At 41.1% G+C, this 24,944-nt stretch overlaps 3 protein-coding genes across 5 annotated transcripts; 1 reads left to right on the forward strand and 2 right to left on the reverse strand.

The window, feature by feature from the left end:
• Positions 1-579: 579 nt before the first annotated feature.
• LOC140538272 (histone-lysine N-methyltransferase KMT5B-like) lies at positions 580-8,123 on the reverse strand. Of its 3 annotated transcripts, XM_072660746.1 has the most exons (11): positions 7,797-8,123; positions 6,320-6,504; positions 5,701-5,848; positions 5,405-5,570; positions 5,192-5,301; positions 4,893-5,059; positions 4,761-4,780; positions 4,540-4,676; positions 4,245-4,444; positions 3,909-3,958; positions 3,633-3,770 (listed from the first exon to the last, which is right to left on the reverse strand). In XM_072660746.1, the coding sequence occupies exons 2-11, from the start codon at positions 6,462-6,464 to the stop codon at positions 3,735-3,737; spliced, it is 1,179 nt and encodes a 392-aa protein (XP_072516847.1). In that variant the 5' UTR covers positions 6,465-6,504; positions 7,797-8,123; the 3' UTR covers positions 3,633-3,734. The 3 variants fall into 3 exon arrangements, with proteins under 3 accessions (XP_072516845.1, XP_072516846.1, XP_072516847.1); XM_072660744.1 differs by lacking the exon at positions 3,909-3,958 and having other exon boundaries at positions 580-3,770; XM_072660745.1 differs by lacking the exons at positions 3,909-3,958; positions 7,797-8,123 and adding an exon at positions 7,235-7,425 and having other exon boundaries at positions 580-3,770.
• Positions 8,124-11,356: 3,233 nt separating this feature from the next.
• Positions 11,357-14,951, reverse strand: hsbp1a (heat shock factor binding protein 1a). Its single transcript, XM_072660831.1, has 4 exons — positions 14,790-14,951; positions 14,066-14,132; positions 13,330-13,456; positions 11,357-13,221 (listed from the first exon to the last, which is right to left on the reverse strand). Exons 1-3 carry the CDS (start codon positions 14,832-14,834, stop codon positions 13,335-13,337), a joined length of 234 nt encoding a protein of 77 aa, XP_072516932.1. The 5' UTR covers positions 14,835-14,951; the 3' UTR covers positions 11,357-13,221; positions 13,330-13,334.
• A 1,883-nt stretch (positions 14,952-16,834) lies between these two features.
• atxn1l (ataxin 1-like) lies at positions 16,835-21,714 on the forward strand. Its single transcript, XM_072660912.1, has 3 exons — positions 16,835-16,934; positions 18,287-19,485; positions 20,184-21,714. The coding sequence occupies exons 2-3, from the start codon at positions 18,406-18,408 to the stop codon at positions 21,525-21,527; spliced, it is 2,424 nt and encodes an 807-aa protein (XP_072517013.1). The 5' UTR covers positions 16,835-16,934; positions 18,287-18,405; the 3' UTR covers positions 21,528-21,714.
• The last annotated feature ends 3,230 nt before the right edge of the window (positions 21,715-24,944 follow it).

Below are 24,944 nucleotides of genomic sequence, written 5' to 3' on the forward strand. Positions count from 1 at the left end.
GTGGTACATAAAAGATACACAAGCAGTCGGTCAAAGGGAACATCAGCATCAAAGTGCGCCAAGAAGACAACATTCCCCACAGCATTATACCACCTCTACCAGCCTGAACTGTTGACACACAGGAGCTAAAGTCTATAGATTTCATCCATGCCAAGACCATACAATCTGTGTGCCTTACAAATAGAAATCAGATTGATCAGACCAGGCTGCTCTTCCAGTACTGACCAGCTCTGGTCTTCACTGCAGCCTCAGCTTTCAGATGTTCTGACAAAAGTGGAACGCAACGTTGTCTTCATCTGTTGTAGCTCATTCCCCTTAAGGCTTCTCAGCTCTAACCAGCCTGACTGTTCTTTAGGTCTCTCAACAACAGCAGAGTTTTTTTTCCCTTCATCGCATCCTTCTGAGAAAACCCATTTTGATGTTTGAACATTATCTGTGCCTGCATGATCTCATGCACTGCACTGCTGCCACATGATTGGCTGATTAGATAATTACATAAATGAGTAGGTGTACAGGTATTTTGACAGGTCAGGAAGCATACTTCTTGCAAACAAACAAACTTGCACCACAAGATTGTATTTTGACAAAAGAACTTTATCTTCATTTCAAGTATTCAAAACTGTTAAATAGGAACAGGACATGTTTTAAACAACGGGCAACATAACCTTTGCCCCCTTTTTCTTTTATTAAAATTCTATTTAAACTGTACCCCATACCCTTATAAACAACTATTCACACTTTTTAGATTGAGGATTTTAACAGGTAACTTTGCAAAGATCACAAATGGTGCACCAGGGTGAACTGGCCAACGGAAATCCTTTGCAAGGAAGATGACACCTAGTCCAGTTCACAGCTGCTGGTGATATGAACACTTAACATTCATCTCTAAGAATCACTTGATATGTTCAGCATTGATTACCAGCTTTTCTCTTGCCATCAGAAAACAGAACATACATAGAAACAGAACATCTAGAGTGACAATGAGCAAATAAACCCACAAAAAAAACAGTTTGTGTGTGTGTGTGTGTGGCCAGTGTGGCCAAGGCTGATATTGTGGGGCCCCATTATAAGGCACCTTGTGCTATCTGAGCAGTGACAACAGCTTTCACTTCCAAATGAACTGTTTTCACTGAGGCAAGCTCTTGCTGGCAGATGTTACATGCTGCGATTAAAAACGTGACAAACATTGGTGTTAAAATGCTGCCATGATCAATTAAAAAGTAATAATAAAATAAGTGAGTTCTCCATTAAAAGGATCCTTGGCTTAAGAATGAGCTGGCACAACTCTAAAACAACTTATGCCTCTTCTGTGGTGTTTTAAATGAGTCTGAGACCAGTACAAATAAAAAAACAGCTTAACTTGAGTCCTCAGTTGCAGAGATGAGTAACGGAATAAACACAGTCATTTGGGCTGATCACTATCATACTCTTGAAAAAGGCTGTTTCCATTTGCACATGGTAATAATAATGGCAAAACAGGAATACACATGAATATTAACATGCTCAGTTTTTGTACACAGGTAGTGATGTGATGGGGAAAAAAAACAACCATGGTATTCTAGCCAGGTCAAATGTTCTTTCTTGGCAAAAACTGTTCTATAAATTAAAAAGCTCCAGAAATCACAACTTCCAACAAAGCATTTAAAAGAGCAAAAAATGTGAAATGTATATAAACACAATTACATTATTTTTTAATGAATACAGCATCCATCTTTGCAATATATGGAATGTTCTCCAACAATAAGAAGGCTCACAGAAGTCTAGGAGCAAAGAAAATATCAATCCTTTCCACCACGCTACATCTACACTCCTGACAAATAGCCAGTCACATAACAAGGAATTAAAGGGCACCTTCAAAGGGCTGTCATGACCTGCAAACTTAAAAACAACTGCATACGTAATAAAGGCTTATTACTAGTAATTAGGCCTATTACGCTTGAATAATGGCATGGGTTGTGAAAGGGGGGGGGATCCTTAGTCATGGATCAATTGCAGTTTTGTGCTCTGCAAATTAAAATAAACATGTTCATGGTGCTACAAGACCTATCATTGATTTGTTTCCCCAAATTGTTCTAGGAAAGCACACTGTTAAAAATAACATACAACCGTCTGAGCGTCAGACTGACGTCACAAACATATCTTACTTCTGTAAATCAGTAATTACATTGTACAAAGTTTTTACAATAGTCATGTCCATTTCAAAAATCACATCTGAAGTGCCTTATTATAACAATATACAGATTTCTTTCCATGAACTAATTACACAGTTTTTCATGTTTTCTTTTCAGTGACTTCCTGTTATACTCGACACAGATTTATTAAGAAACATTATGTACAGCTGGGTCTGAAGACAACCCTCAGAGCTTATGCGTTGAGCCTTAATGACTGATCCTCCCTCCTCCTGGAGGAGATATCAATGTCTATTGAATCTTTCCCAACAATGAGTCGAAGACGTTTGGCTGGTGGAAGTGGGATGAAATCGTCCTCATCCTCCTCATCCTCCTCATCGGATGAAGGATGCTCGTCAGTGTGGTTGCTCGTATGATTGCTATTCTCTCCTTCACTCTTCACAAGTTCCAAGGAACTCATCCTGTTAAAGTTGGTCTCATCAAGACATGCCGGCACCATCCGATGTTCACTGCTGTCCTCGCGCTTCAGTTGTATCTTCAGCTTGGTGGTGCTTGCGTGGGCCACGGGACTGAAGCCGTTGTTCAACCTAGCTACATAAGAGCTCCCCATGTCCACGTTGTGGTCTTTGCCGAGTTTAATGCTGATTTTAGTAGAGTTCATCTGAGCCTCACTGGGCTCATTAGACTTACTACTGCTACTGTCCCTACGTCGACGCAACGTCAGCTTGGGTATACCTGTGCTGTTCTCCAGAATTAGGGCATCGTAGCGCGTGACTCTCCGCTTCTTCTTTCCCTTCCCCGATCCCCGACTGCTGGCCTTACTCTTGTCCTTCTTGAGCTTGACACCGTTCGTCACAGCATTATAATAGCCAGGCATCTCTGGAAAACCTGGCAACATTTTAGCACAGTCTCTGACACTAGCTGTTTGTGTTTCTGGCAGAAAGGCTGGAATGAACGGCTCACTGCATGAGTCCTCACTCTTTATCACGCTGACTGGCTGGAGCTGAGTGAACCGGCGACTGCGTGAGTGAGAAACTCTCCTGATGTATCTGTCGTCTGGTTCAGGCTCATTTAATGCCAACCCATGTGAAAGGTATTCTTCCATGTCAGCTGGCTCTGCTTTAATGACGACACCACCAGGCACAAGGCCCTGGTCTTCAAAAGTGCTGGGTTCAGTCTTCACACTACCAACCTCCTGTTGCCTAAGCAAAGTCCTGATTGACCTTCGAGTTCTATAAGTGCAAGTCTGACCAGGCGCTAATGCCGCAGAAGATTTTAAAGAATGCTGATTGTTTTCCTTCGCAACGTGCCGTGTTAAGCTGTCCCTAGAACGCAGTGATTGAAAAGTTCCAAATGAGTCCTTCTCCTTTTTAACAGGGACATTTCTGCAGACCTTGGGCTCCTTAGGGCCTGTAACTACTTTAGTAGAGGCGTTTGTCTCTGGCCCTCTGCTTTGGCTCCGTAACTTTATGTTCGTGAGCAAAGGCTTTGAGGGTTTTGATTTCAGTCTCTTTGGTACCCTGTTATTAGTCTGGTTTTGTTTGGAAGGTGAGGTAGATGTGTAAGCTCTTGAGAAAGACTGTCTTTCTTGAGTCCTGGTTTTGTTCAGCCTTGTGCTAGCAGATGTCCTTTTCCTAGATGCTAAATAGGGGAGGAAAAAAAAACATCTTTAGAGAACCTCTGAGTTTTCTTTTCAAAAACAAAACAGAATTGACAAATTTCACAAAAAATATTTGAACACAGATTAGCTTTGATAAGGAAATACTGAACAACGCCCACTGTGAAAAGGCTGTTCATCTGATCATTTGAAGCAGGCACCATGCCCAGCCCTGTCGAAATACAGATACGCAGGACAGCTAACACAATGTGGAACTATAAGCACACATTCCCTGCTAACTCATCATGCAGTTATGCTTGGGTACGAGATTGTTATTGGTATTATGAAATATATTTTGCTACACACTGTGCTATTTATTACAGCAGGTGCCTTCTGTTGATTTACTTGCAGTTTTAATGAAGTACAATGAATAATCAATGAAAATCTCAAAATATAGATACTGTGGACACTGAATAAAAAGTCAACTTTCTTTGTCATACTTTGTCAACTGGTCTTACATGAATGTATTTTTGGTGAATCCTGAGTGTCTGCATCTGTGTGAGACCCAACGGAGTGGCTGTCGGAGTTCCGACTCCCTTCTCCCAGCTTCTTTAACCTGTTCAGCCGCTTGTCAGTCTCCCTCAAGCCATATTTACTATTAATTACTGGGACCACCACAGGGAGACCCTTTTTTGATTTGAAAGCACCAGTGCCACGCCTGGAAACAGATGGGAACAGTAAATTCAGTATACTTCAACATTTAAGTATACCACACACTTCAAAATCTAAAACAAACATCAAGAGATAAAATACCTTTCACATGTGTAGCATTCGCAAAATTCATTGTTTTCTCCAAAGAAGCCATCACCATAATAACATGATATTTCTTCTCCTGGTTCAATATCTCTGAGAGCTTTGACGCAAGCAGTGTCTCGACCTGTAGACACAAACTGAGAAGAAGAGAAAAATCACTTTTGTTTTCTAAACATTCACTTTGCACAGACGCACGTGTAAAATAATGATGACATAATTACCTTACAATTTGGCCGACAATCTGAAATTAAAAAAGAAAAAAAATGAAATTAACCTTTTCAACCTACGCAAAAACAAGACACACAAACAGTGCACATGGAGGAAGGGTGGGCTTGTGTACAAGTTAACCATACCGTGGTTAATAAATGCAGCAGGTCCAAGCCATAGTTGGGCACAGTTTTTGCGAGTGGAGTACATGACACTGAAGTCGTTTTCCCCATGCCGCAATAACATGTTCTCCTCACTTGCTGATAGCTCAGCAATACAACCAACCAAGTATTCAATCTTATCATTGCGCTTCCTGTATCAGCAGAAACAGACAAATGGAAGAAAAAAAATAACTACAAATTACACTTCAGAGGTGTAGAAGATGAGACAAGAAGACTTATATAGGTCTAGGAAAGTATTTAAAATCACAGATCTCAATTCTTACCATTCTTTTGTTGCCACTATTTTGGCTCCATTTTGCTCAGATGAATATCGGTTACAGGGCAATATTTCAAACCCGCTCTCACTGTGAAACATGCGCAAATAAACAAAGACCTAAGAAAAGAAATACAAAAAGTTTAACATGTATTTTCTGCATGTGATATACATGTACATACAGATACAGACAACTTGGAGTGGTTAAATATAAGTGTCATACATGCTGTTTGAAAAGTTTCTCCTGGGCCTTGGTTTTGGGGAGAAAATGATTTCTGGAGAAGTCTCCAGATGTTAAGGCGGTAAAAGCTTGCTCCAGGTTATTGTGTTTTTTAAAACTCTCTATGATTTCCTTTAGTTCCTCTTGTCTTCCTTTAATTGGCCGAAACCTATGCAGAGTAAAACAGGCAATGAAAGCAGTAAGCATCACATGACATTATATTACATAATAAACTGACTATTTAAATGAAACTGAAATTAATAAGTTATTCAGTGCTCAAATACTGAACATAAAGTTACCTGGTATTCATCTTATGGGTCTGAAACCCAAGGTAAGGATCAAGAATGAGACCTGTGGTAAGGTCATCGTTCTCACACAGCTCCTTGGCGGTCATTCCTGAGGATGGGACATGACGTCGCTCCACCTCCAATGGCGCAGCATTGAAGCCTAAACCAAAAAATAAATAAATGAATAATTCAGACTTCAAGATTAAGTTCACATTACCAGGTTGAAGGGGCACAGATGTGATCTTGTCCTGAAGCACTATTACACGTGTTTCTAGTTAAAATACATATCCAAATAACGGCCATGCAATTTTAATAAGAATGGTCATATTGGAATCAATGTGTGTGTTTGGACTGTTTCCCCCATTGTGCTTGCAACATACTTCAGTGTTTGTCTCACTCTAATAACAAACAGCTGTGAGTTGTTTGGCGCAACCCATCATCTATTGTTGCTACTTAGGTCTGATTCCTACATAGTGCTTTACGTGTGTCATTCAAACAGGGACTTCATTTGATGCTTATGATCTACACTGGTGACTTGACAGGTCACTCAGCCGCATCAATGTGAACCATTAAGTGAAAAAGATCAGACATGAGCAAATACAACAAGCATACAACAAGTAGATCCACTCACGGCGGCTGCATCTCCTGCTGCTGAGGGAGCTTTTGCTGGGACGCAGATGCGGAGTGCGAGTTTGGCTCCCCGTTTGTTCACTGAACCTGTTCCCATGTCGTCTGCCATTTACTACCATGTTCTTGGATTCTCCCAACCACTTCATACCCACAAACCACCTGGGTTAGTTGCATTGAGTCCCTGTTCTGAGAAGACAATCAAGAGCAGAATTAGTGCAGGTCAGTCAATTTGCAAGGAGTGACACCTGAGACAATAGTGCACTGTAATGTAGCTACGTTTCACCCCAATGTATGGCCAGCATATTAAAGTTACACAACCTGGGTTCAAACGCAAAACACTGCTAATGGTAATGTGCTGGAATTGTACACGAAAAATGCTGAAAATACAAAGGAATGAGCAATGGCTGGGCTAACCTGGAAACTTGTAAGTGAGCTAACTAGCAAGTTAATGTCACAAAACGAACAGGAAGGATTTCACTGTACTGTAAGTTAACAGCTCTCTTTCAGCTGACGTAGCTAGCCTAGCCAGCCAAATAGCCAGAGCTCGGCGTCAATATTATAGCTAGCTAAATCTATTCTTCACAAACGAAAAAGCACATTCACACACACAATGTCCTTTCTGGCTGCCGGACTAGGTCGGACTATTAGCCAGGTGTCTGAGACAACAGTAACATCATAAAATACAAAAGCTAACCCGCTACGAAACACAACAAAAACTAGCTACTCACCCGGCCACCCTGCTAGGTGTCTACTAGCACTAGCACTAGCTACACTGCAGGGTAACAGGGTCAACAGCGACTCGGTGTATATAGCTAATACACTTGTATTACAATTATATTTAGTGGTTTGCTAAATTGGTGGTAACAGTATAGTTAGCTGACTGTCTCTACAAATTCAGTATAAAATGTGAACTTACCAAATACTAGTGTGAATTGCTCTTCGTTGCTAGCCATAAAGCTAGCACTACAGTTAACCTAGCTAGCTAACCGGTTGGATAATCGAGCAAACTGCCGGACCCATCTGATAAAAGTGATGAACCGTTAAATAACATCTATATCGTTATGTAATTTACACATGAGAACACCTTCTCATTTAGTGTCCCAAATTAACAGCCCTCTGATTAACGCTTCTTGTTGGGATTGCTGGAGTAGCTTAAATTAGTCGCCATTCCCAAAACCAACAGTAATACGCCGGCTGGAGGAGCGAGTTGCTAACCCAGTCAGCTTTCTTTAGCAGTTATATTGTGCATGTCAGTTAAATTAGAATGGGTACTCTTGATAATCAACTTAACACAAACTGGAAAAGTTGCTAAATTAGCCCATTATAGCCATAAAAAGCAGTTTTGCATACGAACAGCTAGCCACCGAGCTAAACAGGCAGCTTAGCTAGCGCTAGCTAGTTAGCCATCTAGCTAGCTAGCTAACTTGCCGAGACAGTTTCATTAACTTAGGCTAGATGAGTTATCGTCGGATACTCACTTAGTCATCGGCCACCATAGAGAATTTCAGCTCGGCATTCTCCATTCTGATCCAAATAAAATGCATAAAAAAGGAAACATATAGACAAATTAACTACACTAAAATATATTAAAATTTAAGATGGCGGAGGTCTGTGAAGAAGAAAGGTTGCAGACCAGTCGGTCTCGGAAAATAGATCCAAACGCGTCCTTTACTCCATAAAACCTTCATATAAACTCAAACATCGTGTATTTCAGAATGCAACTAGAATTTCAGTCAGAAAATGTTTAAATCCTCGATACTGTAGTCGTTTGAGAACTATTTTCCCCTACTCGGAGGAACACCAAAGTAGTCCCGTAAAAACAAACCACAGTCCCTTTAAAGTGTGTTGCCAGATCGGGAATTTCTACCCACAGAGAGACGTAGGCGCTCCTCTGAATAATAGGAATACTCTGTCGTTTTTATTTATTCGCACAATTAGCACTTGATTTATTTCGTGTAGGTTGTTTTATAATACACTATTGCAAAAATACCTAGTTGAAACTATCTTTGGGCTCACTTTTAGCACACCTATTCCTACCTATACCTGTATTTTACATCGACCTTCATCTTTGACATTGTCATGTATTCCAGAAACAGTTATAACATGCTGCTGCTCAGGTCAGTTTCTACAATCTCAAGTATTTAGTTTTTAGAAAAAATGTGGTAGCTGATGTGTAGATGTGTGCCTCCCATTCATTCATGGCAGTGTTTCCCAACTCCAGCCCAAGAGCACTCACCTACACCTACAGTTCTATGAACACTTGGTTTAGCTCAAGGAGGACTTGATAATTAGCCAATGGCCCACTCTCAGATGCAGAAGAAACACAAAGTTGTGCAGTAGAGATGTCCCCCTGGGCCTGTTCTTGGGAGAATCTGTTTTTTGTTAAGTATTCATGGTTCTGGTTAGCATCAACTCTATCAAAATTGTATAGCAGTGTGTTGTACTGCATGATATTGTAAATTGTGGATAACGTTTGTAGCTTGTAGATCAGGGTCAGGACACTATAAAGCTTGTGGTTAGCGTGTTAGATTGTGACTTTTGGGTAGTGTGTTAGCTTGTAGCTTGATCAGAACAATATAAAGCTTCTGAGAAGTGTTGTTAGTGGGTAGATTGTCACTATTGCACTATTACTAAATTGCAGATATTGTTTTAAATGTAATTTTCACAAAGCTCTAATAAATAAAATATTGTAAAGTCACTTTAATAACAATGTAAGGCACTTTAATAACCACTTCTTATTTTTTCCTGTATCAAAAAATGTGTTAAACCGAGACAAACATTCACAAAATCTTGTTTTAGTTCCATAACAAAGCATTCACATTTCTTTTTTATACAATCTTGTTGAATCCCAGGCCCGTACTTTATATGGCAAGTGTAATGCAGTCAGAATCACTCCATAAACGTTGATGCAAGATTACAGATGAAACAAGTGTTCTCCGCTTTATTGAAAATAATGATTGGCAGAAACTCACTGCACTGCAGTTCACTTTCACAAAGAATGCCCTTCACATACATCATAACAGGCAAATATACCATCATACAGCGATATATTATCACAATACACGATTATATCATACAGCACAAATTAGATAATGATAAATATGACATAAAAATCACATTATAAAAGACACTTTTTTCTTAGTGAAGTCATCCTAGAGCATTTCCCTAAACTGATTCAAAAGTTACCACTGGAAATTCATTTCAGGTGTAAGGTGCAAAGAAATAGCACCGTTTTAGTGATGAAATGGTGACGTTGAAGAGCAAAATGAACCAATGAAATGAAGTGTACAGTAAGGAGGTAATTTTTTCAGGAAAGTCCTACAACATTTATCCTGAATTCTCTGCACACACCATAAAACTGTGTATGTGGTAATTATTAGCACCTGTGATGAAGAGAAGTATGTTCATATAAAAGCATGTACTCGTACAGTCAGCAGAGTATACCATTCTTTCACGTGTAATTGTTTCTGTTTTAAAATGCCCAGTCTGATTCTGAGTGTCATAGTTCAACAACCAGTATGAACGTTCAATAATCGAGCAGGTTATAAAGCTACATATATATGCATGCTTACTTGTTACTCAATAACTTTACCATTTAGGGCACAACTAAGTCAATCTTTAGGCATAGCGCAACAACCCATGGCACACAACATGCATTTAAGCCTGCAAACCTTATGCAGTGAACTATACAAGTGCAGGCAAACAAGTCCAATCCACACACAGTATGCTGACTACAGCTATTCATTACAAACCTTTTAGCCAAAAATGTAAAAACATCCAAATGCTGAGGGATAAATAACAAGCTTGCAGTGAGGAATACAATGGCATTTATTAGTTAGAAATAATGAAACCCAAATTCTTTACTTGGATCATAAGTTATGATAAAGGACACGCTTAAGTAACGTAGAACTTCAGGTATAACCTTCATGTTTTTAGTCCGATATCTAAACACAATTTCTACTCCTTTCTTCAACGCTTGGGACTGGTCCGATACCCTGGGACATGAGATGCCTGCTCACTGCCCCTAGTGCATGCTGTACTTGCTTACCAGTGTGAGTGTATTTGTTCCCTGCCATGGATTGGTTACATGTGGAGGCTACATTTTGTTGCATGGCTGTGCAAGCACAATAAAGTGGTGACTTCCTTTCAGTCAGCAGAGTTATTGATTTATTTTTAATGTTTCTTAGCAGTGGCCAAACTACTTTCCTCCAACAAAAAAGAGCTTCACAATCTTTCATTCATAAATTTACAAATGATCTAGTACTATACATACAAGTATGTTTGTATAGGATTAGATCGTTTTTGTCATTTAAGCCTCTTATTTTAATTTAAGAATATTGTTTTTGAAAGCTAAAAAGAAACTTGTATATTCTTTAACCTGCAACTAAAAATTGTCGTTTACATGTATGCACTTTTGTATTGCTTAGGCTCATCAGACCCTGAATTTTATGTTGCTCTAGAATGTATTAGTTGTAAGGTTATTACCCTCCACCGTGTTCTTCATTAAAGCATAGGGCAGTTTTTAATTATCATTGGTATACTGTAAGTTTAACTTTGTTATCTGGTTAAGTTCATATTTCAGAAAGGAGCCACCAATTACGGCCTGAATATTTGTTTCACTATGATCCCCACTGTATGTAATGAATTAGAAAAACAAACTTTAATAATATATATTTCTATTTAATAATAGAAGCTGTGAGTCAGTTTAAAAACCCCAACAATTTATTATGGTTAAATGATGATGATGATTCATTTTTCTTGTGTTCTTAATGTGTTGCTGGTCCATGTGAGAACAAACATGTTACATGTGCTGCTGTCTATCTTGGCCAGGACACTCGACAGAGATTTCTATTTTAGTGCAATGTTCCTGTTTAAATACAAGGCAATAAATGCGACATGCCATCCCTGTGACTTTATAGTCACTAGATGATATTTCAACATTACCGGCTACCCTATAAAGAACAAGATCATTGCTTAAACATCAGTATAAATCATTAGCAGTCATACTCAGTGAAACAATGAACAACCAGGTCATACATTTTCTTAAGGAAAGCACTTTAATAAGTCAACTGATTATCAACATCCACTTGGCAATTTAAACTGCGAGACATTGACTTTAACCAAACTATTTGTCAATATAGCAACAATAAAATGTTATTATACTAAACTTCAACCAAATGTTTTAATGTACTTCAAATTAAGTCTGTAGTTAACACTGTTTACATTTTTCATTATACCATGTTCTCATTTATTGATACTACAGAATACCATTTTTTATTTATTTAATTACCTTTTTAAATGTCAACACATTTGTCACATTTGTTTTCTTATTTTTAATCAAACTTCTAAAAACAGTAATCATACTGGGCATTATGTTACACCTCTCAACTCTGATTACATTAGTCTATCCTATGATGGTTTTACTACTTTACTGACCTAGCAGATAATCTCTCATGAACAGCACCAATGAAAATTTTATGTGTTAAGTCACAGTAAATCAGGCGTCTGTTAAGCATGTTCTATGCTGTTTTTTTGTTGGTGCAGAAAGTGCAGCAAGAAGGAATAAAGGAGCTAGAGAGACAGCGAGATAATCAGAAAGACGTTGAGAGACGAAAAAAACATGGCATCACAGTCTGCTAACAGTAGGTCATATGAAATTGTAAGAAGTAATGAAAGACCATCTGGTTAAGGTGTACAGATGAGATGGCTCAGTGGGTTTTACACTTCCAGAATGCGATTCAAGGAGACAAACGCCAGGCACCGAATGCACTTGCTTTCTTACAGTTGTAATTTCTCGAGCCAGCCCTTACAGTAGCCTTGCTTATTAGTATAAGTACAGAAAAGTATATAAGCTATATATACACAGTGGCAGACACATATTTAGCAACTGGGCTTCCCAAAAAGCATTTTAGTGATAAGAGAGAAATATTTTTTGTCTGATTTGGCAACGCAGCAATTTTTTGGCCTCAACTCAAAAAGGTTTCACCCTTTGAAGACATTTTTTTATTTCTCAACTACAACTTGAACACTGTGAATGAAAAGACATTAGTAGGCCTCTATAAATCTCTAGAAATCCACAAACACAAACTTATGAAGGGGATATATTCAATGTGCAAACATGTATGTGTGCAACATGCCAGAGTAAAGTTTTATTGTCAACCAAGCTGTCAGTTGACACAGCTTACATAAGCATTCCTAATTCCATTAGCCTACGCAACATCAGATAGAAGCAATGGACTTGATGTTTTTGCCTAGACCATTTGAATGATTTCTATCCTGACCCTTAGCTACTCTACCTATCCAATCAAAACAGTTCCACCTCTGAACTAAAATGCAACATAAGACTTCTAATGGAATTTGTCATTACAGATGTTTGCATAGTTATAGATGTTTGACCGGTCAATGCTTTCCTGACCCATGCCTGCAAAGTCAGAATAAAACACTACTTTATTGCTGTGGAAGAAGGCTGTTGGTAACTATGCCAATCCATACCAATAGTGTGAAATAACACTGCCTATCCAATCATGCTTTAACCTCCACTATCTCTGGCTATTCTAACAAATATATATTTCTCCTTGTGGGCTTCTTGGTTTTGAAAGAACAGGTGTAAATCAAACCCACTGGAAGTGCAAAACCCACTGCTGTCTGAAAAGTCTGAGAAGGGGCATGGTGATCCTACACTGTAGAGGTTTTTTTTGTAGAAACTCATTTTAGTGCAGCATTCAACAAAATCAGAGCAGTCTATTATGTTCAATATCAAACATTATTTACACATATGGCAAATACCCCCACCCCTCCCCCCAAAAAGAACAAACAAAACATACACACATACATACATACACACCATTATATTAAGAGAACTCTGCCACTCCTATGGAAAGTCTTCATTGTGTTCTTGGCGAACTGGAAGAACAAAGAAATGGTGTTGGATTGCTGCACTCCCAAACTGAAGCCAGTTGAACTGAATTCAGGCTTTAGCACTATCAGTTCAATAGAATATCAAAAACACACCTTCATCAAGCTGTTCCTGATGCGTCACTGACTTTGTTCTCCCCCTCAAACTCCTCCACCCCAGCCTGAGTCATGAGGTCAGAGATATTCTTCTCCAGGTCATCAATTCGTGTACTCATCTCATCGAGTGCGTGAATTAAAGAGAATCTCATAATATTTAACCACGAATCATAAAACAGTTTGTTTATTTTGGCAGCTATTGTGCAGGTTTATTGGGCCAGTTATTTTATATACTAGGTCGAATAAATAAAAACAGTATTAGAATTAGATTCTAATTACACTTAGAATCTATACAGGCATGTACTCGATTTTTGGGTCAACTTCTGGAGTACTGTAAATGCATCCTCAAATAACAGTTTGGAATAGGATGCCAATAACTGCTTATAAATCAACTATCATCTGATACTGATGCAATTACAAATCTATAAGCTATGCACAGTTTGTGCTCCCTTGTTACACGTAATGATGTTTAACAGTCAGTCAAGCTTAAATGGCAGTTGTGTAATAAGATGCTACTGGCCTGGTCTGACAGAACAGCCTGAATCTAATCAACATGTTTTATCTCTGCTGTTCAAGATCTTATATAATTGCTCTTCGTTTAAGAGTAGAATTTTATCAGAAGCAGCACTGACATGATTTTAATCTGTAGAGAGACTCATTTCCTTCACCTGTGGCTCAGAGTCTCTCCACAAAATTCAACCCAATTCAACAAATCACTTAGTTACAGTAAGGATATTCCTTCCGATAATCTGGTCTGACATGGTCTGAAACTTGTCCTGCATCTGCTGCAGTAAGGTCTGCACCTAGAAAGAGTGAGAGTCACACAGAGAGAGAGAGAGAGAGAGAGAGAGAGATGTATGAATATCATTTAGACGTAAATACAACGCTTGTTAAAGTCACGAACAGTGTGCACGCAAGACACTCTCAAACTGTGTGGGTGTCTGGGGTCGCTATCGCCTGCCCGCAGCAGAGGGTAGATAAAAGCAGTTTAAAGTCATGCCACGCGCCTACGCTTGCAGCTGAAACCATGGAAACCAAGTATTTTGAGCGAACAAATAGAAGCCAGTCGACTAAAAATGAAATAAACTCCATGGCAACTGGAATTTAATTCATTTAACATGGTAACTAAGACACAGCTTCCCATTTCAAACAATCGTTTCCGTGGAAACAAGCAGACCTAGCTAGCTACGTCTTCAATGAATGGACGTTTCCGACAAAATAACGTTAATTTAGCAGAGAAATAACGACAGCTATTTACACAAGAGGGGAGTTTATAAACAAAAGGCCAGCTTATATAGCTAGCATTTCGGTTAAAGTGCCTGCTAAAAGCTAGTAAACACATTCAAGGACCCACAGAAAGGATGGAATCCCCTTACTTTGCAGCTCAGTCGACAGCTCGGTTGGCTAGCTGCGGTAACGTTAACGATACAGCTGCTGCTACGAGCCAAAACAGCACCTACCACGACCGTTAGATCCTGGGCTGATTTGGGGTCCGCGTCAGACATGGCTTTAAGTCGTAGCTTTGTGAGATAGCCTCAAATTCAGCGACAGTCTGTGGGAACTTGCTCGTAAATTCTGTGCCTGAGATATCGCTACGTAAACGACTGCCCACACAGAGCAGTCTGACAGCGCCGGAGAGAGTAAGCTGTGATTGGTCGTTGGTGAACGACTCATAGACACACCGCCACCTACCGGGACGGAGGGGCTTAACAAAGGAGGGACGTTTTCCTGCTGTCTCAGTTCTCTATGGATTTAATGTGGAAGTGTGACTTTAGTGGGCTCTCGTCTGAAATGATTTTAATCAGTATAATACGAGTCGTTTAGATGTTCAGTTCTCTTTTTTTAATCATACTTTTGGAAGATCTAGTCTCAGATTCCTGGATGAAGAAGGATTGAGGAATGAGTAACATAGACTCATTCAGTAAACATCTAATGATCAACACATGAAATGTTAAGTAAATAAGTAAACATTTACATTTATGGCATTTAGCAGACGCTCTTATCCAGAGCAACATACAAGGTTATTCATATCACAGAGGTGGGCCAATGCAGTGTTAGGAGTCTGGCCCAAGGACTCTTATTGGTGTAGCGCAGCATAGTCACCCAGACTGGGAATCGAACCCTGGTCTCCCACATGGTGTGGTAGCAGGTAGTGGTGTTATCTGTTGCGCCACACCAACACCAAACAAATACATAATGAGGTGCCTAATGAATACCAACTGCACATATTAGGATGTGAGGATGATGATGATGATGTGAGGTAATGACAATAATAAGGTAGACATTTGGAAAATTGTACATGATGTGTCTAGAGAGATTACATGGTGTCTAATTGAAAAAATCAATAACAAGCATTTAAAATGGACATGCATAAGAGGGGGTAAAGCAGTGGAGGTCCTGAGTTTTAGTGGAATAAAATAACTAATGATAAAATAAAATGATCGACTTAAATAACCAATAACCTAATCTATAATCTATTAGCAGCAGCAGAATGTTTCTGTACGTCCCTCACCTATCAGCATAGAAACGTTATTCTTATGTTAAGCAAAGAGACTTTCTCATAAATATACCAATATGTAAGAATCATCAGTGGGAGCGTCTTATTATTGTATTTTGTGCCCCCGTATCCCTGCTAAGATACGGGGAACTACATCTTAATCGTGCTTAAATAAATATAACTGAAGAAATGCTTAATATTTGTTGTTTAAGCTACAACAATGTTAGCTCCCACACCGCTGTCGTGTCTTTACTCTGTTTGGATCAGTGCTCAGAAGCTGGAGACCCCCCACAGGACTTCCCCTTCCCTGAAACATTAGTTTCAACTTCTGGAGTACTGTAGATGCAATGCCAATAACTGTTTATAAATCAACTATCATCTGATACTAATGCGGTTACAAATCTATGAGCTATGCACAGTTCGTGCTCCCTTGTTAAATGGCAGTTGTGTAATAAGATGCTACTGGCCTGGTCTGACAGAACAGCCTGAATCTAATCAACATGTTTTATCTCTGCTGTTCAAGATCTTATATAATTGCCCTTCGTTTAAGAGTAGAATTTTATCAGAAGCAGCACTGACATGATTTTAACCTGTAGAGAGACTCATTTCCTTCACCTGTAGCTCAGAGTCTCTCCACAAAATTCAACCCAATTCAACAAATCACTTAGTTACAGTAAGGATATTCTTTCACATAATCTGGTCTGACATGGTCTGAAACTTGTAAAAATAATATAAAAATAAACCAATATGTAAGAATCATCATTTATCAGCGTCTTAATTATTATATTTAGTGCCAGAAGCTGGAGACCCCCCACAGGACTTTCCCTTAGTCGTACGCTTTTGTAAACTCTTACATTAGTTTCGAGCGCAGTTTCTGGTTTAGATTGTAGAGCAACGTTCCCATCCGCATTGTCTACAGATCTGTGAATCTGCAGCTCCCCCAAACGCAGCCCTACTATCCTGACGTCATCCACGGGCGCCGCTGGGGTTTCGGCCGCTGGCCTCTGAAATGGGCAGAAATCACCAGCCCTGATTTCACCATTGATTTATTACATGGACTCGTCGAAAGCCTAAAGCTGGACCACTGGCCACACCATGACATGCGGGGGTAAGTCAGTGTGTACAAAACAGTTCGATACGATCGGAAAAATATGTCTCCGACTGTTAAAACAGGCGGTTAGCCATTTTAGCAGCGGGTGGCTAACGTTTCGGCTAGCGCGGATGCCCTCGTTAATGTCCAGGCAGGGAAATGTTAACGTTAATAGTTTGCTCTTACGGTACGCGTATTAATAGTGCCGTTTTTCAGAGAATACGCGATCTTTCTGTTGGTTTTCGCGTGTAACTAACCAGTGTACAGCTGTAGTATTAAGCTTTTTAATGTTTATGAACGTCTGAGGTTTTCTGTGCCATCTTGCTAACTTGCTACGTCTCCGGGCTTAATGATGTCAAAGCCTGTTTCCAGCGAAACGGTTCTGCCCACGAGCCCCAGATAGGAGTCTTTGGCTTTTTACCAACTTTTACATGAACTCCCACGGGCTTTTGGTTCACACCACTGTTTTAAACCGCAGATTTTACTTTCAGATTAATACTGAGTAAATATTGTGTTTATAGTGTAGTTACATTCACTATTGTATGTACTTTCATCCTGTTGATGAGCCTACCTTTCTGTTATTCCCACTTCTGGCACAGTGGCACTGTGGAAAGGACTTGTTTTTGTGGCACATTTCAGACTTTAAAGTTAATCTTAACTTTAAGTTATTTCACAATTTAAAGGAAGATTGTGTAAATGTATGTACGTTAGTTTTTTGTCTATATTAAAGGTTAACAGCCTTATGGTTGTGTGTATTAAGTATGATGTTTTTACGTTAGGTAAAATGTGCCAGTCCAGATTTCCTCATTAGTTGCATATTACCTTTTTTAATGTGAGAGACACATTTCCCAAGTGGTTCTGAGACCAAACAAAGCATTTAGTATAAACTGATAGAATCCAGGAAGGCCAACCTCAGGCACGTCATGTGTCCTAAGCCTCTGTCTGTTTCACTTATATCTTGATTAAATCTAGGGATCGCAAAAACAACATGTGACTGGACAATGCAATTAGGATGGGCAAAATATATCCTGAGTTGTAATATTTGAGGATCAGATTTCTTGTTGCTATGGTTGCAGCTCCTTCACAGCATGCCCTGTCTCAATATGGTATGGTGCTTGTCCCTGAAATATAAAACAAAGTAAATATAACCTGATGGGGAATGTTTTTTATTTCTTAACAAGTTTTGTAGGTTATGTTTTTTAACATAATTGCATGAGAATTGTAGTATAGTTGCATGAGTTTCTCTGAACAGTAATGAGAAAAAAGGCTTGGTTGCTGCTGCCATTATCATAAGGAAGGTTTAATAAAGCATTTATAAGCTTTTGGTGGGTAACCTGGAACTGACAGTCACAAAGTGTGTGCATGTTTAGGTAATGCGATGGAAGAGGTCAGCGGGCAGTTCTCAGAGCTGATTCCAGTGGTGCTGTCTGTGCAGCTGTCGGGCCTTGCCACCGCTCACTAACATCGCCCATACCTAACCTGGACCGCCATGAAGCCAGCCCACGAGCGCAACCAGGAGTGCCTCCCTCCGAAGAAGCGGGACCTTCCACTTAACAATGCCACCACCACCACATCCAACAGCTGCAGTAGTGCAGGAGGTAGTGGGGTTGGCGGCGGCAGTGGTGGTGGTGGTGGTGTTGGTGGTGGAGGAGGAGGAGGAGGAGGAGAGGAGACCCCATCCTCACAGAGCTCTGGAGTGTGTGGAGAACCCCAGGGTGGTGGAGGGAGTGGTGAGTGGGTGCGGACTGGCGTGCACTATGGAGTGGAAGGACCGGAAGGCCTAACTGGGTTGCCTGTCGATCAATACAGCATGCTCTACAAAGTTGCTCTCCCCTCTGTCAGTTACTCTCCAACCAGCCTCCACCCTGTGCACATTTCACCTGCTTACACGATTCCATCCCCGCTTCTGCAACATCCTGGCATCCCCTACCCTCCTCTTGGCTACACCCCGATCCCCCACTCCTCCTTACAGTTTGTTAGTTCACATTATGCTGCTGCTGTTCCCTATGCTGTCCCACCAGGCTTTGTTCCCAGCCCCTTGATATCACCTCAGTCTGCAATTCCCCAGCCGCACCCAGTCTCTCACCTGGTCCCCTATCCGTCAGTGATTCAGGATGGCATGGTCTCATCGCCCCCACAGCAGCAGGTGTCGACCCATGCATATGCCAAAGTGGCACAGCCTGGAGGCGTCCCACTGGTGCTGTCCTCAGAGCAGACCGCTACTCAGCAACAGCTCAGCGCAGTAGGGATATTGCCAGCAGCAGAGCTCAGTCCGAGGGGAATGCCCATGTTCTATCACCCTTCTGGCAGTGCCAGAGCTGTCCATTCTCAGAGAGACCCCCATGGTGGTTCGCTGGAGCAGGAGAGAGAGGTAAACGGAGGGGAGAGGGAACACGGAGGCAGGGAGCCCCACCAAGATGCGGTTTATGTGGTAAGGAATGCACGGCCGCCTCAAGCAGTGCCCGGAGCAGCTGCGCTTGAACCCCAGCAGGACAGGAGCCTAAAAAGTCGCAGACAGGACGGCAGAGCCTCACCTGGTCAACGCAGCACCCCAGACATGGACCTGGAGGTAAGGCAGTCTTCATTTAGTTTACTAGTCTTTGTGTTTCTGTTTTAAAATATGTTTACCGTCATTAAATGAAAAGTCTTTGATGTCACTGTGATTTAAAAAAAATAAATAATTGTAATAATAACGTTTTGTAAATCATTATTCATTTGGTATAATGTTTGCATATGTTTAATAGAATCCATTTGTAACACTGAGAGAAATTATCTCTATATTGTTGATTTTCATAAGCGTTATATATATTATGCCAGTACCTACTTATAACATTTTAATGTTAAGTGTTTCTAATTTATGTCCACATGTTCCCAGCCAGCACTAACTAGTTTCTATCACCTCTTCTTAATACAGTTTTGGCTTATTCCTTTAAATGAGCATTGCACCCATGTGTTTTACTCCACTTCCTTCCTTTATTAGCTGTAGTTTGGGTGTGTTAGTGATTGAGCAACAGGCAGTCAGACAGCAACTTCTTCGAAATTGGCAGAGATAGCTTTTTTTGATTTACTGTGGGTATAAACTGCCTTAGGGAATCGGATGTGACCAGGAAGTTGTACTAAGTTAGAGGAAACAGATCATAAATCTACTTGTAAACTATACTGTATTGATTTAATTGTAGATTTGAAAACATGCATTCATCTTTAAGAATGTGTAGTAGCTTTATTTGGAGGGAAAGGCACCTCAAAAAATCTTTTGTTTCTCTATAGGTTCAGCAGGTGGTTGGGCGATTATCTTCACCGGTCCATAGTCGTAGGGAAGTGTCTCAGAATTCACAAAAGAACCGAGAGGTTCAGGGGGACGGTAGGACTGCGTATGCCTCACAGTCTACTGTTCAGCTGGACCCAAGAGCCCAACCTCATCAGCAACAGACAGTACAGCCTGGACATGCTGTGATCTTGGCAAACGGGCAGCCGGTTCTTGTGCCCCTGGATTATCATCACCATCATCATCAGCAGCAGCAGCAGCACTACCCAGGGCAACATAATGATTCTGCAGCCACTGTTGCCTCTCCTATGTCGCACTCCAAAGTCTCAGATGCTGCAGCTACGATGAGCCTCACAGAGCGGGCGGTAGTGGAGCTTCCTTCTCAGCACCCTGCAGTTGGTGCGGCGGCAGGTTTGCCCCAGGCTCTGGGACCGCCGCCGCCCCTTGCCCCCACTGGTCCCTCACACTTCATGAAGGGCGCCATCATCCAGCTGGCTACGGGTGAGCTGAAGCGTGTGGAGGACCTGCAGACTCAGGACTTTGTTCGCAGTGCGGAGATGAGCGGAGGGCTCAAGATCGACTCAAGCATGGTGGTGGACATCCGGGTCAGCCAGCAGAGGCCAGGCCTGGTGTCTCTGCACTTCACTGTTGGAGAGCAGCAGAGCAAAGTGACCATTGACGTGCCCCCAGAACACCCTTTCTTTGTGTTTGGCCAGGGCTGGTCGTCCTGCAGCCCTGAACGGACAGCCCAACTCTACGGCCTCACCTGCCACCATCTGCAAGTGGGCGACGTTTGTGTGTCCATCACTCTACAGCAGCAGCAGCAGGCACCCCAGCAGAAACCGCCGCCATCACAGCAGCAGCAGCCCATACATACCAGAATTTCCACCAAAGCCAACTCCACATCAGGGGTCTCCTCCTCCTCACAGCCCATGGGGCCTCCAGCGCCCCAGCATGTGCGGCCTCAAAGCCAGTTTAAGATGGAGCGGGTTCACAGAGAACGGGAACGAGAGAGGGCGGACAAGGAGGAGCCCATGATGGTAGGGGCTTCAGGACACAATGACGTTCCCCCCAGGCCGAACAGGACTTCAGTGGAGCACACACGAAGCCAGAGCAGTTACTATTTGCACACCGAGGGGCAGCATGCCCGTGCTGGGGTGACATTGGCCACCTCTTCGGCGGGGGCATCCCAGAGACGCTGGTCTGCCCCCGGCTTCCAAAGATACGCCATCAAGAGCGAGGAGGGGGGCCGAGCCCCGGCCACCGCCCCAGGCTCCTCCCGCCCCTCTTTTATCCCTCAGGAGGTTAAACTGTCCATTGAGGGGCGCTCCAATGCCGGGAAGTAGCAACAGCCGTGGCAAGAGACATAATAGCAAGAGATTGTCGGCGGGAGGAAAGTGTCAAATAGTGAGAAGACGGGAAAGAAGGAGCAGGAGCGAGAATGTAGCCTCAGAATGTTTTGAGATTTTGCACACGTCAGAAGATTACATCCCTTCTTTTCCTTTCAGTTATTCCAGGCTTGAGGGAGAGCACTTGAAGTAGTTAGTGCCAGTTCACTGCCATCAGTTGTGATGCTGAACATCTGCACTGGCTGCTTTAACTGGTAAATCATCTACCAAAGCCTTCACAGTCTGCGGTCCTGTTTTGCGGATAAAATATCCTTACGTTCGACAATGATCACTTTCACAGAGATGTCTCGCAGCTGTTTGACTAAATGTTTATTGAAGGAAGGTTGTGGAGGAAGAATGGGATGCAGCCATAGGATCTTTGCCATCCTGCCTGTTTTTTATCCCGCATATATAATATATATAGATATATAAATATATATTAAAAAGATCTCCTACTTGATAGATTGTTTGGACTCTGCTACCTAAAAGACACCTGAAGGCTCGCTCTCCGAGTGTTGACGAATTTCCTTGTTGCTTTACCGAGCTCTTGCTTTGACTGAGACTTCAAAAATGTCTTAAGTTTTTGGTATTTTGTTTCTACATCTCTTTTTCAAGAGGCATGTTGTTCTCATGTGACTACGCTTCAGCCCCTGTCCCTAAATCTTATCAGGGCGGCTGTGCTGACGGGGCTGTCGTTTGTAGTTTGAGAGTGATTGCCTGGCGTCTCTTCCTCAATCAATCAATCAACCAACCAACAATCAACATCTAGGACTGGCCTAAAGAATAGATATGGCTCCCGTTGTATCGCAGTCATGTTTACACTGTCCACAGTATCATGCTCTACCTGTGCCACGTTTTTTTTTTTGTGCATGTGTGTTCTTTTTCTTTTTTGTATATTGTTTTTTAATGTTAGTATTAAGTTTTGAATCAGCATTCCAGTTTAGATTTCTCAGCATCAGTTAGTAAACACGAAAACATCCATGTTTCCCCACAGCGACCTGCCTAAGAAAACTCTCTATAGCCTCTCTATAGTACCTCACGGCCAGAAGTGTTCCTCAGTCTGGCTGTTGACTGTTTCTCATTTGTCACATCTTTGTCCTGGAGACGATGTCTGGTGTCCACCAAAGTCATCACCACTATCCAAGCTAAGACCAAACGTGGTGCAGGTTCTGGCTGCTGGCAACTGACCTATTCCTGTGGAACCGCAGCGGTCACTACAAAGCGGGTGGAAGCAAACCCCCTGGAAATCTCATGGCCAGTGGTGTGGAATCCCCACTTTTGGGTTGGCAAACCCAGCTCAGTAACCAAAATCCAAGCAATAGTCCTGGTGGAGCACAAGGCTGTTTTATTTTCACGACTTAGTTTTACAAGGGTGTTTGTAATCCCCCATGTCACAGATTTACAGATTTAATGTTACATATTTAATGTAAACAACAGCTGCAGTCTGTATGAATAACCAACCCAGCTTTGTTAGTCCATACTGATGCACGATGGATTTTTCTTTTTTCTTTTTTTTTTTTTTTTGGCGAAATATTTTAACAGTTACTATGTAGGTTTTTAATCATGAAGGTCACAAAGTTGACCTTTTAAAAACGGCGTGTATTGTTTTCATAAGATCTCAGCGGTGAGCCGGACATACGTTGTCACCGCTGGTGTTCTAAATCCCAATTATCTAAGCACACCTCCTAACGAGGCTTGATTTAAATTCTGTGCAGGGGGGTTAGCCCTCTTTTCTTTGTTTTATTATTATTTTTTTTCTAATACTTTTTGTACAGTGTAGGTTTCTTTCTCTGTCCTTGGCAATATTGCTCTTGAGTGATTTCTTAAAACTGTCTTGTAATTGCACATAGAGAGGTTCATAGTTGATTCACACTGACCTTTTTAATTGGAATCAGATATTTCCTTTTTTTAAATTAAGGGAAAACTTTGCTTAGTTTTGCAATGAGGTTTTCTTTGTCTATTTATTTTAGAAATTCTTTTTAAATTTTTTTGGGCTTTGGAGAAACTGACAGGCGTGGTTGACACTGTTTACAAATTAGCCAAGAGAAAATGCTGCAGTTTCATTTTACATACACTGATTTAGTTACTGAATAAATTAAAAATCAATTAAATGAAGATTAAGTGCAATTAGACCAAGTGTTTTAAAGAAAATAATTTCATTTAAAAAGGCATTCCAAATAAGAGCCTGACATTCCCATTGATTCCCATGTAAATCATAAAAAAATATTTTTATGTTTCTGTATGTTCAGCGTTTCATCCCGTTTGACCAATTAGTTTTAATCCTCATTAGATGAGAAACCTTTATTCACGTTTCCTTCTGGAAAACGACCTCTGATATTTGGTCTATTATGGCTTTTGCAAAAGCATAGTAGTACTTTTTGGGCCAGGATTACATTTCCGCATAAATGGTGTTATTCTTTTTTCGAAATGTTCTAGTTTTTTGTGCAACCTAATGAGCTTTTAAATGGCTTTAAAGGAAGAAAAATATTTATTTAGGTTGATGGAAATGGTTACCTTTTTTTTTTTTGTAGCTCTCATATCTGACCAATGATGATGCTGTTGTGCAGGTAGCATTAACCCCTACCACTAATATTCATATGTAGAGTGGCTGGTGGTTTGACCTCATATAGATGACATTTGACTGGCATAATAATCACGTTTAACAATTCTGAATGGTTTTAAAGAAATCCAGTAAATTAAATGATTTAATATTCCGATAATCAATCAGCGGTCGTTGCCAGTGTCCCATGTTGGGCTTTAACTCTTTGTTCTTGTTTGTGCTTTTGGAGCAAATGCACAGTTGTATTTTCTGTGTTTCAAGTAACTTAGCCGTGCGATTCAAGTTGACCTTTAGCTGGTTTGTGCGGAGATGCGTTCAGTGGTTTGATAGCGCTCCATTTTTGTGCTATTTATGTTCTAGTGTCAGAACTAGTTCCGGCTCTTCCCTCTGTGTCCTTTCTGTCCCATGACACTGCCCTCGTCTTCTCTGCGTGGACCGCCAGGCAGGAGCTGTCCAAAGGGAACACGGCAGTCAGTTACAGCTGTCTTGGCCAGACAGCAGTCTTAGTATCTCATTCCTTTGCAGGCAGTGGAGATCTGCTGTGCAGTGTGACCAAATCTTATTCAAGGATGTGTCATACATTTGGTAGGGCATTCTTCTCAGTTGAACAATGAACCTGTTTTCCTTCAGTTTTCTTTTGAAGTATTTGACATGTCTTTAAGACAAGCAATACCCGTACACACCGAATACCTGAACGATGTACAGTTTCAGCTATGTGCTATGCAGTAAATGCTCAGATCCAGCTCTTGCAGCAGTGTCCTTGTTTACCCACTAAGCAATTGAACTTATTCTTGCGTATTACACTATTGGTTGAT

Source organism: Salminus brasiliensis, chromosome 17 (genome assembly GCF_030463535.1).
Source record: "Salminus brasiliensis chromosome 17, fSalBra1.hap2, whole genome shotgun sequence".
Lineage (NCBI taxonomy): Eukaryota > Metazoa > Chordata > Actinopteri > Characiformes > Bryconidae > Salminus > Salminus brasiliensis.

Coding starts and splice junctions, on each gene's coding strand:
- atxn1l (XM_072660912.1), top strand. CDS start 18,406: ATGAAGCCAGCCCACGAGCGCAACCAGGAGTGCCTCCCTCCGAAGAAG. Junction 19,486..20,183: donor CCCCAGACATGGACCTGGAG/GTAAGGCAGTCT, acceptor GTTTCTCTATAG/GTTCAGCAGGTGGTTGGGCG.
- hsbp1a (XM_072660831.1), bottom strand. CDS start 14,834: ATGTCTGACGCGGACCCCAAATCAGCCCAGGATCTAACGGTCGTG. Junction 14,133..14,789: donor CCCAGGATCTAACGGTCGTG/GTAGGTGCTGTT, acceptor CACTCTTTCTAG/GTGCAGACCTTACTGCAGCA. Junction 13,457..14,065: donor AGACCAGATTATCGGAAGGA/ATATCCTTACTG, acceptor TAATTCACGCAC/TCGATGAGATGAGTACACGA.
- LOC140538272 (XM_072660744.1), bottom strand. CDS start 6,464: ATGAAGTGGTTGGGAGAATCCAAGAACATGGTAGTAAATGGCAGACGA. Junction 5,302..5,404: donor AGAAACTTTTCAAACAGCAT/GTATGACACTTA, acceptor TTCTTTTCTTAG/GTCTTTGTTTATTTGCGCAT. Junction 3,771..4,244: donor TTCACCAAAAATACATTCAT/GTAAGACCAGTT, acceptor TCCCCTATTTAG/CATCTAGGAAAAGGACATCT.